Source organism: Phodopus roborovskii, unplaced genomic scaffold, assembly GCF_943737965.1.
Source record: "Phodopus roborovskii unplaced genomic scaffold, PHOROB, whole genome shotgun sequence".
NCBI classification, from domain to species: domain Eukaryota; kingdom Metazoa; phylum Chordata; class Mammalia; order Rodentia; family Cricetidae; genus Phodopus; species Phodopus roborovskii.
This window is the reverse complement of record NW_026126563.1, coordinates 12,880,292-12,895,178: the sequence shown is the minus strand read 5'-3', so window position 1 is coordinate 12,895,178 and position 14,887 is coordinate 12,880,292. Positions and strand designations below refer to the sequence as shown.

At 44.2% G+C, this 14,887-nt stretch overlaps 1 protein-coding gene across 1 annotated transcript; it reads left to right on the top strand.

The window, feature by feature from the left end:
- The first annotated feature begins 741 nt into the window (after positions 1–741).
- Positions 742–13,250, top strand: Snrpd1 (small nuclear ribonucleoprotein D1 polypeptide). The gene is made up of 4 exons (XM_051202116.1): positions 742–843; positions 6,624–6,700; positions 9,191–9,382; positions 13,044–13,250. Exons 1-4 carry the CDS (start codon positions 830–832, stop codon positions 13,118–13,120), a joined length of 360 nt encoding a protein of 119 aa, XP_051058073.1. The 5' UTR covers positions 742–829; the 3' UTR covers positions 13,121–13,250.
- Positions 13,251–14,887: the final 1,637 nt, after the last annotated feature.

The following is a 14,887-nucleotide window of genomic DNA, read 5'->3' as shown; positions in this document are numbered from 1 at the left end:
CACCCATAAACTGCACCCTGCAATTCTGGGCTTGCCTGCCTCTTTCTTTGGTCTCAGAGGTCTTTGGGACCAGTTCCCACACATTGGGACTGGGCTGTCTTGTGAAGAAAGAAGGAGGAGGAGAAGGAGGAGGAGAAGAAGAGCGCATTATATCAAAGCATAATACTGGAGATACTGGGTGTCAGAGAGTGCAATAAACAGATTTATTTATTTTTGCTTTCAGACACTGCATTCTCCTGAGTTCAGTATAAGTAAATAAATAATGGTAAGTGTGGTGATATTTTGTTTGTGATCTAACAAATAAAGCTTTGCCTGAAGATCAAAGTGCAGAGCTGGCCACACTAGTTAGCCACAGATGCCAGGCAGTGGTGGCACACACCTTTAATCCCAATCCAGAGGCAAGCAAATCTCTGTGAGTTCAAGACCACCCTGGACTACACGAGAGTGACCCAGTCTAAAACAGAAAACAAGCCAGCAGTGGTGGCTCACACCTTTAATCCCAGCACTTGGGAGGCGGAGACAGGCGTGATGTGGCTGGGCAGAAAGAAGAAAGCTTCAGGCCATTATAAATTGTTGCAACGTTGCGAATCCCCCTGCAGTTATCTTCCACCAGCCTTCAAGCGCTCAGACGGCGCAACGCACTCCTCCCGTCGCTAGGGGCCGCTCTTGTTCTCCCGGCGGCCGGAAGGCAGCGCGGCTTCCGCGTTTTCACCGCGCATCCGCAGGCCTCGGCGCGCTCGCTCTTCCGGCCATTCATACGCTCAGTCGGCTAGTCTTCGGAGCCCGAATTCCGTGCCCAGTAGGCCCCGAGGGAGGCTGCGCCGCTAGGATGAAGCTCGTGAGGTGAGGAGGCGCCCCAGGCGGGCCGAAGGCAGCGGGGACAGGGTTTGGGCGGGCTCGGGAAGCCGGGCCTCTGTGCTCGCAGGGCGGCGGGAAAGCCGCGTGCGCGCGGCCTGCTAACGGCCCCCCGCGCCCCGGCCCGCCGCGCCCTTCTCGCCGCTGCGGGCGAGGAACCCGCGCGCCGGCCCCGCGCGTCTTCCCGGAACGGGGAGCAGAGACCGCTTTCCCTGGCCACTCGGGCGGGCTTCTTGCGCGGACGAGAATTCAAAACCAGCATGGCTTTATCTGCAAATAACGACGCCGAGTTGCTAGACGTTTTAGATTGTTCTATTTTGGATCGGTTATATGTAACTCGTTAATGTCGGCTTTCCATTCACGACAGTGTCCCTGGATGGGGCAGAAGTTAACTTCGCCTGATTGCAGATTGTGTCGGTTAGTGGAGCATTGTTTGCTGGTACGATTACTTCCAAACGAAATGGGCTTGAGGCAGAGCCCGAAACAGGGTGTAATTAGAAATACTTAGTTTCTTGCTGAGTCGAGGACTGTTTACAGTCACTGGTTAAAAGTAGTTGTACATAATTCACGAGATTTTTCTTTTTGCTTTTTCGAGACAGAGTTTCTCTGTGTAACAGCCTTGGGTGTTCTGGACCACGTCACGCTGGCCTCGAATTCATAAGAGGCCTGCTTGTAAGGGTTCAGGCATTACGCTGGCCTGCCCCTGTCACCTGGCAGAATGCACTCAGGCAGTGCCCTGGGCAGGTGCAAAGGACCCCTTTAAAAGAGAGACATCTGCCCACCCATGCTTTCTTTCCCGCATTCTCTGTCTCTCTGCTGTTCCCCTGAGGAGGACAGGACTTTTCCTGTCTCCCTTTTCTCTTCTGCCCTCTCTCTGTCACTGTGTCTCTTTACCTCTCCTCTCTTTTCTAACCCCTCCCCCTTTCTAATAACACTTTTCACTTAAGTCCTGTTTATGTTTGTCCTTCCTGCCTCGTGGGTCACCCTCGACCCCCAGGGAAGCCCCACGAGCATTTATCATAACCCTGCCTCTGCCTGCTGAGTGCTGGGATTAAAGGCATGGTCTACCACCTCCTGGCTACAAGATTTCTTTCTTTTCTGTTTAATGGTGAAGGCAAAATATTTTACATTTGTTCTGTTTGAAATGACAAATACTCTGTTCAGGGGAGTTGGTAGAGAAGGAATATAAGGTTTAAAAATTTTTTTTCCACCTATTCTGGGGATAGCACCCATAGAGTTTCCAATAATCACTCTACCTTTGAGCTATTGCTCCATTTCTTTGGTATTTGGACTGTGACATTAGGAAGAAAGTCTCAGAATTTAAAGTATACTGTTGCTGTTTCTGTACTGCCTGATGTGAACTGTAGTGTATTTGCAGTAACTTAGGTTTTTCTCATTTAAAGATTGTTACCATTAATTTGCTTTGGGGTGGTAGTACTGGGGGTTACCTCGACTTCCAGCCAGCGTCCTAGGCAAGTGCTCACTCTGTTACTGATGTGAACCCCACTCCCATTTGAGACAGGGTTTCTCTGGGTCGCCTCAGCTGTCCTCTGGAACTTGCTCTGAGGACCAGGCTGGCCTCAAGCTTCTTGAGGTCCATTCCCTCTGTTTGGGATTAAAGGCGTGTGCCACCAGCACCTCCTGCTGATATTTTTTTTAATAGCTTGTCCTGAATCTTATTTTTTGTAGTGCACAGTAAAGAAATTTCTTATAGGAGAATGTATTTTGCCTCATGCAAATGGTTGTTTGTTTGTACTTTCAGTCTACGTTCTTATTTGTGCATCAATTAATTGGATAATTTAATCGTCCTTTATCACATTGCCATCTTGCCCCCAATGTAGGAAGTGAGCTTTCCTGGCAACTTTTCATTTAATCTGCCTGTCATCTGACAAATTGTCAGTTGTCCTATTTTTCTAAATGAAGATACCTTTCTCACTGTCCAGTTATATTTGGTTTTCTGGTCAAATAGAAAGAATGTAGATACTTAAAAGACCCCATGTACCTGACTGTTTAATGTCCTACTTGCATTAAAAGAATTCCAGCTGGGTGTTGGTGGTACATGCCTTTAATCCCAGCACTTGGGGCAGGCAGAGGCAGGCAGACCTCTGTGAGTTCGAGGCCAGCCTGGTCTACAAAGCTAGTTCTAGGACAGGCTCCAAACCAATACAGAGAAACCCTGTCTCAAAAAACCAAAGAGAGAGAGAGAGAGATAAATAATTAGAAGCCAGGTGTAGGGGTACATACCTCGAGTTCCAGCATTTGGGAGGCAGAGGCAGGAACATCTCTGAATGAGGCCAGCCTCATCTACAGATTAGTTCTGGGACAGCCAGGGCTACACAGAGGAAACTGTCTCAAACAACAGCAGTGATAATAATAAGTAAGGGAATTCACAAAATGAAGGACTCACTGAAAAATTGAGACAGGATGTCATCAGGTTGTCTAGAAGTCACTGCATACCCCTGGCTGACTTGATTGGGGATCATTCCACCTCAGCCTACTGAGTAACTGAGATTACAGATCTGTGCCTAGATAGCTTAAGGGAATTTTTTAAGCAGACTTATCTCTCCTGCTCACCCCCTTCTCTCTCAAACAGTTTCTGCTTCCTGAGTGCTGGGATGAAAGATCTTTGCCCCCATGCTGGGTGGCATAATTTCTAAAGTGGTATATAAGGTGGGTCTCTTAGTTGCTGAAATGTTGAGCCCATCTCAGTGTTTTTGTTTTTAATTAATGTATTATGTACACAATGTTCTGCCTGCATGCATGCCTGCACTGTAGGCCAGAAGAAAACACCAGATCTTATTATAGACGTTTGTGAGCCACCATGTGGTTGCTGGGAATTGAACTCAGAACCTCTGGAAAAACAATCAGTGCTCTTAACCTAAGCCATCTCTCCAGTGTTACCTATAGAAAGGCCCTGCTACTTACCTTCAGAGTAGTCCAGGAAATATTACTGGTGCAGTTTACTGTAGTAGATGCTGATGTAGTTCATAAAAGGTATTGTAGAAAGATAGGTCAGAAAATTTGAATATGAAGTGTTAAAGGATTATCATTCCATGGCTATTTGGCTAAAGTAAAGCATGGGTGATGCTGTAGAATTATTTCACTTCATGTAATTGTGTGTTGTGAATTATGGACTAGAAAGTCAGAACATGAGGTAGTTTGCTAGGTGCCGCTGTTCATCATGCATTGGCACAACTGGGGAGCATTATAAGGCATGTTTGTTCCTTAGAACAGACAAGAAAGAGGGGAATTCCTGGGGAGCTACATTTCTAAAACATGTAAAAGTAGAGAACTTTGCAGTCCTGGTATGGGAAATATCACCTTAAAGCCTGAGCTCCAAAAGGGTCATAACAGATAGAAAAAAAAAAGCCAGGGGGCTGGAGAGATGACTCAGGCTATGAGTCCTGGTTGCTCTTCCAGAGGATCCAGTTCAATTCCCAGGACCCACAGCTGTCTGCAACTGCAGTTCTGGGAATCTGATGGCCTCTTCTGGCATCTGTAAGTGCCAGGGACACATGTTGCATACATACATCAAACAGGCAAAACATTGACACAAAAATTAAAAATTTATAGTTTTTTGTTTGTTTTTCGAGACAGGGGTTTCTCTGTATGGCCCTGCCTGTCCCAGATCACTCTTTGTAGACCAGTCTGACCTCAAACTCACAATCTGGCTTCCCAAGTGCTGGGATGAAAGGCATATACCACCTGGCTTAAATAACTCTTTTTTTAGTTTAGTTTCTTTTTATGTGCATTGGTGTTTTGCCATGGGTATCAGGGGAAGAGCAGTCAGTGTTTTTAACTGCTGAGCCATCTCTCCAGCCCCTTAAATTTTAACATTTTTTTAATAAAAGAAAGTCAGGTGTGGTGGCATGCATTGGGGTCTGTACTCTAATAAGTGATGGACTGATAAAAGAAAAACTCAAGCTGATGGTGTGTGAATAATGTATAAGCAATTCACAAAAAGAAATAAGGATGTTTCTGTATTCATGAAAGACACCAAGTCACAGGCAAATTGCCACTGTTTCCTCTTCCTCCTCCTTTATCCTGTTTTATAATTATTATTTTTAAGGTTTACTTTATGTATATGTACCACATGTTTGTCTGATGTCTGTGGAGTCTAAAAGAAAGCTTTGGGTCCCCTGGACCTAGAGCAGTTACAGACAGTTGTGAATGTGGGTGCTGGGAAGCTAACTGGGGTCCTTTGGAGTAAGCTGCCAGTCTTGTTTTGTTTTTCGAAACAGGGTTTCTCTGTATTGGTTTGGAGCCTGTCCTGGAACTAGCTCTGTAGACCAGGCTGGCCTCGAACTCATAGAGGTCCGCCTGCCTCTGCCTCTTGAGTGCTGGGATTAAGTTGCCAATACTCTTAACCAGCTGCAGAGCAATCTCTAGCCTCTCTTCCCCCCCCCCTTTTTTTTTTCTTTTTTGTAACAGTCTCATTTGGCCAGCTATTTTCAAACTCTTCACCTAAGCCCTTCTGCCCCACTCAAGTGCTAGAATTACAAGCATACATCTGTCCTGGCTTTGCTTATTAGAAAATAATTACTATGTTTACTCATGTTTACACAACAGGTGTACGTAGATATTATAAGACAACTTTGAGGATTTTGGTTTTGTTTTCTACCAGGGTCCCAAGAATTAAAACTCAGGTCCTCTGCCTGTATATCAAGTGCTTTTGCCTGCTGAGCCAGCCCTGCTTGGCATTTTGAATTAATAATTTTGTTGATGATTCCTGAGGCAGGGTCTTGGTATATAGCCTTGGCTGGCTTGGAGCTTGCTGTGTAGACTAGGCTGACCTTGAACTCACAGAGATCCACCTGCTTCTTCCTGGTGTTGGTATTAAAGGGTGCCATCATGCCTGGTTCAGATTTATTTGTTAAGATTACAAGTATCAGAGTTAGAGAAAAGAGAGGTTCTTTATTTCTATCATATAATCTTTTTTGGTTTTTGAGATAGGGTTTCTCTTTGTAGCTTTGGAGGCTTTCCTGGAACTTGCTCTGTGGACCAGGCTGGCCTCAAACTCAGAGATCTGCCTCCCAAGTGCTGGGATTAAAGACATGCACCACTACTGCTGGGCTCTATCATCTAAATGCTACCAGTGACAAATCTCATTTTCTTTTTGTGGCTTAAAATTAGTCTAGGGTCCTTTTGTTTGTTGAGAAACTGTCTCACTTGCTGTGTAGACCAGGCTGGTCTCCAATTCACAAAGACCCATCTGCCTTTGCCTCCCGAGTGCTGGAATTAAAGGCGTGCCCACCACCACCACCCTGATACTGCTCTAGGATCTTGAATGTCTTATTTGAAGTTGTTGTCTAATACTTTCCAGTGCTCTCTAGTCCAAACCTCAGGACAATTATGAATGTGGCCCAACACAAAATCTCCAACTGAAGCATGACCTCTGTAGATGACATTACTGTGTCAAACATTTGAATGTTCTTACAGTCCGTGGGCTGCAGGTTAGACACCCCAGGATATGTTGCCTTCATCCAGTGTGGTCCACCTGTGATAGACAGCTGCCAGATGACAGTTTATTACTTTGTTCATTTATAACTTTAAGTGTAGTTCAGGAAAAGTATACATGCTGTATATTACTAATATGAATTGTTAAGATATTCATCTTATATGTAGGAGTGTTTTATCTGCATGTCTAGACCCCATAGGAATTGTTGCAGTAACAGTTTGAAGATTTTGAACTCTAGCAATTTCACCCACCAGCTTTACAGAGACTTACAAACGTTCCAGGTAAAAATTTAGGACTTTTTGTTTTATAGGTTTTTGATGAAACTGAGTCATGAAACTGTAACCATTGAGTTGAAGAATGGAACACAAGTCCACGGGACAATCACAGGTGAGGGGACTGCATTGTTTCTGTAAAGCTTTTGTTTTTCTGCCCCTGCTCACCCCACAGGGTTTTTTGGTTGCTTAATGAACACTATTGTAGTAAAGGTTCTCATTCCTTTTTTCTGAATTACTGCTCCAGTCAAACAATTTGGTAAAATACTCTACCAGCTGAGCTATCCACAACCCCCAGAATGGAATTCTTGCTTTATTATTTTTCTAAATCAAAGTCTTAACCATGGGAAGAAAACAAAACAAGTTTTACCAAATACATAATAGGTGCTTAGTAAATAGATGTCCCAGGAGGAAGATTTCAGTGAACTGGGAGAACAAAATTTAATACATTCTCAATTTTCACCAGTAGACAATCACTGTTGGTTCCTGACCATGTGCTCAGTCACAGAAGTGTGCTAATCGTCCTGTCTGCCACATAAGTCTCTGCGACCCCTTTTCTACACAAATCTCACTAGGAGATGGAGGAGGCAGAATGCATTGAGATTGTTGTAGGAAGGGAAAAGGATTTGTTTTTGTTTGCGTGTGTCCTGACAGAATTTTTCTGTGTAACCCTGGAACTTTGGAAGCACTGTTCTTTCCTGGAACTCACTCTGTAGACCAGGTTGGCTTCCTGTGTAGAGGAACTCAGAGATCTGCCTGCCTCTGCCTCCGAGTATTGGGAGTAAAGGCCTTCATAATCATCCCCTGCTTGTTTTTGTTTTCTGAGCCAAGGTTTCTGGCTGTCCTGGAACTCACAGAGATCTACCTGCCTCTGCTTCCAAGGTGTTAGGATTAAAGACTTAAGGAACCAGAGAAATGATCTGGTTGGTAAAGTGCTTACTGCTCAAACTTGAGAACCTGAATTCAGAGCCTGGAGGTGGTAGTACACGCCTTTAATCCTAGCACTTGGGAGGCAGAGACAGGTGGATCTCTGTGAGTTCAAGGCCAGCCTGGTCTACACAGCAAGTTCCAGGACAGCTAGGGCTACACAGAAACACCCTGTCTTGACATAAAAACAAACAAAAACAACTTCTGTGTGTATTACTGTGAGTGTGTACATGATTTTGTGAATGTTAGGGGTTACAGATGTGCAGTGCGGCCACCACCCAGCTTTTTTTTTTTTGGATGATGATGATGATTTTACTGTTCTTATTTTACGTTCATTGGTGTTTTATCTGCATATACATCTGTGTGTGGGGGGGTCAAAGGTCCTGGAGCAGGAGCTGCAGACAGGTGTAAGCTGCCATGTAGGTGCTGGCAATTGGACCTGGGTCCTCTAGAAGAGCTGCCAGTGCTCAACTGCTGAGCCATCTCTCCAGCCCCAAGATTTTATTTTTAATAATGTATGTGAGTACAGGTGCCATTGGGGGCCAGACGCACTGGCTCCCTCTGGAGCTGAAGTGCAGGCAATTACTTATGAGCCTCCTGATGTGGGGCTTGGAACCAGATTTGGTCCTCTGCAAGAGCCCTGCACACTGAACTGTTGAGCCATCTCTGGCTCCTAAAAATAAGTACACTTTTAAGAATAAATACATAGATATGTTGAATGTGGTGTTTGCTTGTAGACTTGGGCAGGAGAATTGCAAGTCTCAGGAAGGCGGGGCAGAGTTCCTAGTGATAGGAAAAAATACCATTGGTCTTTAAAAGGAATGGTGGAAATGGCTTGATAGAATGTTGGGTAAGGAGATGGAGACCGTAGGAGAACTGTGCCGCAAACACTGCCCGTTCCTGGGACAAGAGTTCAGTTCTGAAAGTAGTGGAGGTGAGGTGCAGCACTCAGGGCCCCTCCACAGCTCACTGCACTCACCCGTGTGTCTGTCAGGTAGACTCTCTTGTCTGTGCTCCAGGCTCTCCTCTTGCCCCAGCCTCTTGAATGCTGAGATTACAGGGATGGCTTCACCACACACAGTGCATTCAGTGCTGCACATGTACTCAGCACTCAGTAGCACCCAGGTAGCAAAAGTCTTTACAAAGGAAACATCGCTGATTTTATTGACAGTCCCCAATTGTGCATGTATTAAGCTGTCTCAGAAACTTGCACTGTAACATACCAGATAAGACTTTCTTTTAAAGATTGATTGGTTATCTTTACAGTGTTCTGTCCATATGTATCCCTGCCACCAAATAGGGCACCAGACCTCATTATGTCTGGCTGTGAGCTACTATGTGAATGCTGGGAATTGAACTCAGGACCTCAGTAAGAACCGTCAGTGCTCTTAACCTCTGAGCCATCTCTTGAGGCCCCAGATAATACTGTGCAGTATGATTTCAACTGCTGTTTTTTTTTTTTTTTTGTTTGTTTGTTTTTGATTTTTGAGGCAGGTTTCTGTAGCTTTGGGGTCTGTCTTGGATCTCACTCTATAGGCCAGGGAGTCCTCAAACTCACACAGATCCTCCTCTCTCTACTTCCCAAGTGTGCTGGGATTAAAAGAGCTCACCACCAACACCTGGCCTTCAGCTGCCATCTTTAGCGCGTTGGTAATTGTTGTGCTTTCTCTCCCTTTAGGTGTAGATGTCAGCATGAACACACATCTTAAAGCTGTGAAAATGACCCTGAAGAACAGAGAGCCTGTGCAGTTGGAAACATTGAGTATTCGAGGAAATAACATCCGCTATTTTATTCTACCAGACAGTTTACCTCTGGATACATTACTTGTGGATGTTGAACCCAAGGTGAAATCTAAGAAAAGGGAAGCTGGTAAGTGTGAAGATGATTTGTATATAGTGTATTTAAATGTTAATTCGTTGTGGCTCAGAATGCATCTGTGAACATGAAGGGTGCATTGTTGCTTGGAACATCTTATATACATATGAGTGCATGTGATAGCTAGCGCTCCTGGAGTTGCTGTGGAGAAGAGCTGTGTGTGCCTTTCTCTGCTGTCCTTCCCTCAATGGAGTCTAGATTTGGAGGCTGACTGCAGCTTCCCTTTCTCTTGTTCTAGATACTTTGTGAAAATTCATTAGGAATTTTCTTGCTTAGAGGACATCAGATGTGATGATGTCTCCCCTTTGTTCTTGGGATTCATGATAACTGGGCCTTTTGGCTGATTGTTTTCTCGTAGCCATTACCTTCCTCTCTCAGCATATTCTCAAGCCTCCTTTGAGTTTTCGGAAGATCCTGTTACTCTGTTGCTGTCTGTCTTAGGGTCTCTATTACTACTGCAACTCTCATAAAGGAAACACATTGACTTGGGGTGTGTTATGTTTCCGAGGTTTAGTCTGTTATGGTGGGACATGGCAGTCAGTGCGCAAGCAGAAGAGCATTGTCTTGATCAGAAGGCAGCATGAAGTGAACTTCCCTGGGCTTAGCTTGAGCATATATGAGACATCAACGCCCACCTCCACCCACAGGGACGATTCTCCAGCGAGGCCACGCCTAATAGTGCCACTTCCTTTGCCGGCCATTTTCTTTCAAAGTGCCACATTCATTCCTTTTTATTATTGATAGACTAGTAATTGTAGTTTTCTCTTTTGGGGACACGCATGGGGGAAGGGGGTGTGGAGACAGGGTTTCTCTGTGTAGCCCTTGCCATCCTGGAATTCTTCTCTGTAGACCAGGCTTGCCTCCAACCAAAAAGATCTGCCTGTCTACCTCCTGAATGCTGGGATCAAAGGTGTGCACCACCACTACCTGGCATTAGTTATAATTTGTTCAGTTTATTTGGAATTTGGAATTTTCACATACATATACATGGTATCTTGATTAGCTCCTTCGGAACCTCTCTTCTTCCCATATACCCCAGTTTCGACTGTCCTACCCAATTTTTCTTTGAGAAGTTTTTAGTATTTTGACTTTGTTAGTTTTCTCTAATTTTTCTCTCCCTCTTTTCTTTTTCGTTGTCCTGAGATAGGGTCTCCTGTAGGTGAAGCTGATCTCAAAGTAGCTGAGTAACTTTGAACTGACTCCTGCCCTCTCCTGGAACTAGGGGTGTGGTTTTTCACCATCCTGGTTTGTGTGGTGCTAATGATCAAACCCAAGCACTGGCGCGTGCTAAGTAGACACTTTACAACTGAGCTACATCCTTAGCCCTATTTTCTCTGATTTTCTTTCTGTTTGATCTCTCTCTCTCTCTCTCTCTCTCTCTCTCTCTCTCTCTCTCTTTCTCTCTGCGTGTGTGTGTGTGTGTGTGTGTGTGTGTGTGTGTGTGTGTGTGTGCGCGCGCGCGTGCATGTGCATGCATGTGCATGCGTGCGCACACCCCTGGGTTTCTCGGTGTAGCCCTGATGTCCTGGAACTCACTCTGTAGACCAGGCTAGCCTCAAACTCAGAAATCCTCCTGCTCCTGTTTCTGCCTCCCAAGTGCTGGGGTAAAAGGTGTGCACCATCATTGCCCCGCCATATGTGTTTATTTTTAAAGATATTTAGGAAGGACATTCTGGGGCTAGGAAGTATTTGTCAAGTCTAACCTTGAATTTGTGACCTTCCTGCTCAGCCCCCCCCCCAACCCCCAAATAACTGGCCTTTTAGCCTTATTCCAGCAGTTTCAGCTTCTATAGGGTTCCAGAAACACAGTTTCAAGATCTACAAGTCTGTCCTAGTGCGGTTTTTCTCATGGAGAGGTTTCAGTTTCCTGCTGAATTAGCGTCTTTTCTTGTTTCTGTGAGAAAATACCTGACAAGAAGCAGCTTCAAGAAAGAAAGGTTTAGTCTAGCTCTGCAGCATATGAGGGTCAAATGACCCTTTCATAGAAGTCACCTAAGACAGTCGGAAAACAGACACACTCGCGATTCGTAACAGCAGCAAAAGTTATGAAGTAGCAATGGAATAATTTTATGGTTGGGATCACCACAGCATGAGGAACTGTATTGAAGGGTTGCAGCATCAGGAAGGCTCATAGTTCAGGGTTATATTCCATTACCTGGAGAAAGCAGAACTTGGGTTCTGTCCTATCCTGTCACATTGTGTCAGGAAGCAGAAAGTGAACAGGGAGTTTGGCCAGGCAGTAAAACCTCAAGGCAAATAGTTCCACCAAGTGGATACCAAGGGTTATACAACATGTGAGTCTGTGGAGGACTTTTCACATTGGAGATGCTGCACCTGCTTTGGGAGATGGGGTTGTCAGCCAGCAGTGTAAGAATAGGGCAGGAGAAAAGGGCCATTGTTTCATAGATGATTAATATGTTGACCTTGAGGTTTTGCTTGTTGCCTTCCACCCAGAAATGCACTTTGTGTTGTAGCCTGCTGGAATTAGTTATAATAATACAAATTCTCTTGAGTTTATTTTTTTATTTAAAAAAATATTGTATAGCTTTAAAAATACTGATTTTACCTTTGTCTGTGTCTTTTGATTCCTTTTCTGCCGTAGTAACAGGCTTTACAGGATGAGGGGGCGGACTGCCTAACTGATGATGCTCATAAACAATGTAGACAGTTTTTGATTTGATTTGTTTTAGCCTCCTGCCTTATCATCTCACTCTTTGTATATAAAATCCTAGTTTCTTTAGAAGCCATTCATCTATTACTAAATGCACACCTATAATCCCAGACCTTGAGAGGCAAAGGCAAGTGGAACACTATGTTTGAGGTCAAAGTAAGGTCCAGGACAGCCAGGCCTAGAAGAGTCTCTGTTAGGATTTCTATTGCTGTGAAGAGAAACCATGACCAAGTCACTTCTTACAAAGGAAAACATTTAATTGGGGTGGCTTAAGTTTTAAGCAGTTCAGTCCATTTTCGTCATGGTATGATGTGTACAGACAGACATGGTGCTGGAGAAGTAGCCAAGGGTCCTACAGTTTGACTTGTAGGCAACAGGAAGTGGTATGAGACACTGGGTGTGGCTTCAAATCGTGTCTCCACCGTGGCACACTCCTCCATCAAGGCCACACCTCTTCATAGAGCCAACTCCTTTTAGGGGTCATTTTCTTTCAAAACACCACAGAGACTATATCCTAAAATGAATGAATGGGTGACTTTACAGGATTGTGAGATTATAGCTCAATGACAGACCATTTGCCCGACTATGTGAGGCCCTGGGTTTGATTCTGACCACTAGGGAAAATAGACGAATCTCAACCTTGAGTACACCAAGCAAGTGCACTGTGGTTTCTTCTCGTTTCTTTGCTTGTTTTGTCCTTGTGATGTTAAGGATGTGGCTATGGGTTAAAGTACTAAGTTATGGCTGAACCAAACAAGTTTTCAGGCTCTGATATTAGTAGATTGTTTTTATATAATGTACTTAGGGTTTCTTGATTTTTGGATTAACTTGCAATGGTGGTGTTCGTATTGAGAGTAAAGAAATCTTTACTGTAGCTGCTAATTTAAGAGATGGGTGGGAAAGGGCACAGGGTAAGCCTGTATGGTGGCTGCGTACTGTGACTACTGAAGAGAATTTCACCTGTTTTCTTTTACTTTTCCCCAGTTGCAGGAAGAGGTCGAGGCCGAGGAAGAGGAAGAGGACGTGGTCGTGGCAGAGGAAGAGGGGGTCCTAGGCGATAATGTCTTTCAAGATTACTCTTTCAAAGTGATAAAGAATTGGGGGATATTTTTTTGTACAGGTTTGTTTGTTTGTCGGTTTTTAATAAACGTAAGTGTGGGGATGGAGTTTTCTGCTGATTATCAAATCTAAGTTTCGGTGTCTACTGTACTCAACTGCTCAGTTCCTGGTGTCAGTCACATAAAAAGTGTGTGCACTGAACATGCATTTAATTTCTTTGAAACCATTATGTGGTGTCCCTTTCTCGATGAAATAAACTCTTGGTATTTCAACAGTGTCCTTATAAGATGGGATCCAAAATGCATTCTCCTTAGTTTTGCTCCTTGCAACCAACCATACTGGTGAGGGAAAAAAAAACATTGAATTTTGCCAGCCCAGGGTGGCCCACATTTTTAGTTCTGTATTGGGGAGGCAGAGATAGGTGCGGATCTTTGAGTTCCAGAACAGCCAGGGCAATAGAGAAATCCTGTCTTGGGAAAGCAAAAACACACTGATTTTGTTATTGTTAATTCCTTTTTATAAGGTTATCAATAGACTGTATAACCTTACATTCCCCCAGAAATTCACTAAGTTTTCATTTGAGCAGTCTCGAAGCCTTTATTTGTGCAGTGCACCAATCTGTAACTTCTTTGTCAAATGTTACAAAGTTTTGTATTTGTTTTTGAGACAGGGTCTCTACATAGCTCTGGCTTTCCTGAAACTCAGCTGAGTAGAATGGGCTGGTCTACTCACAGGGATCTGCCAGCCTTGTGTCCTAAATGATGGGATCGGAGGGGTACACTCCTATTTCTGGCCTCAAGAAGTCTTAACAAGAGAAAAACCTGTTTTGATAGCAAAAGATTTCTTACAGTTAATAAGAATTCTTAGGTTTGGTTTGCTCTTAAAAAAAAATTAAAAAAAAAAACTTTATTTTTTAATACTTTTGTGTGTGTGTCTGTCTGCATGAGGGTATTGGCATGTAAATGCAGATGCCCAAAGAGGTCAGAGGTGTTGGATCCCCTGAAACTGAACTGGGTAAGGGTGGTTGTGAGCTACATGATGTGGGTACTAGGAATTGAACTTGGGTCCTTTGGAAGTGTAGTAAATGTTCACATTTTCACCCTCTGAGCCATCTCTCCAGCTTTGTTTGTGAATTTAATTTTATTTATTTTGAGATAGGATCTCATGTCGTTCAAGCTGGCCTTGAACGTTTTTGTTACTGTCTTTTGAGAGGTTTTCCATGTGGCTCTATCTGTTCAGGGTCTAGCAGGCCTCAAACTCAGCTATTTGCCTGCCTATTTGCCTACCGATTTGTAGGATTAAAGGTGTATGCCACCTTGTCCAGGCTTAAAGGTGCATTTATTTATATATTTTATATATGAGTGCTCTGCATGTTAGCCTGTGTACCAGAGCAGGGCATCAGATTCCATTTTAGATGTTTTGATGATGCCATTGTAGGCACTGGGAACTGGATTTTAGGACCTCTGGGAGAGCACCCAGCACTCTTTCCGCTGAGCCATCTGACCAGCTCCTGTCCTTGGACTGTATGAAACAAACTGACCTTGAAGTTTTTATTGTCATCTAACTAGCTCCTGACCATGGACTGTCTATGAAACAAACTGACCTTGAACTCCTTATTGTATCTGTGTTTAGGTTTATTTCTTATGTACAGGTGCTCTGTCTGCATGTATACCCACAGACCAGAAGAGGGAGGGCATCAGTTGTGAGGTGCCATGTGGAGACTGGGAGTTGAACTCAGGACCTCTGGAAGGTCAGCTAGTGTTCCCTGA

Bases quoted from the DNA above. Each gene is read 5' to 3' on its own strand.
- Snrpd1 (XM_051202116.1), top strand. The intron at 6,701-9,190 runs GTGAGGGGACTG...CTCTCCCTTTAG, and splicing joins AGTCCACGGGACAATCACAG to GTGTAGATGTCAGCATGAAC. The intron at 9,383-13,043 runs GTAAGTGTGAAG...ACTTTTCCCCAG, and splicing joins ATCTAAGAAAAGGGAAGCTG to TTGCAGGAAGAGGTCGAGGC.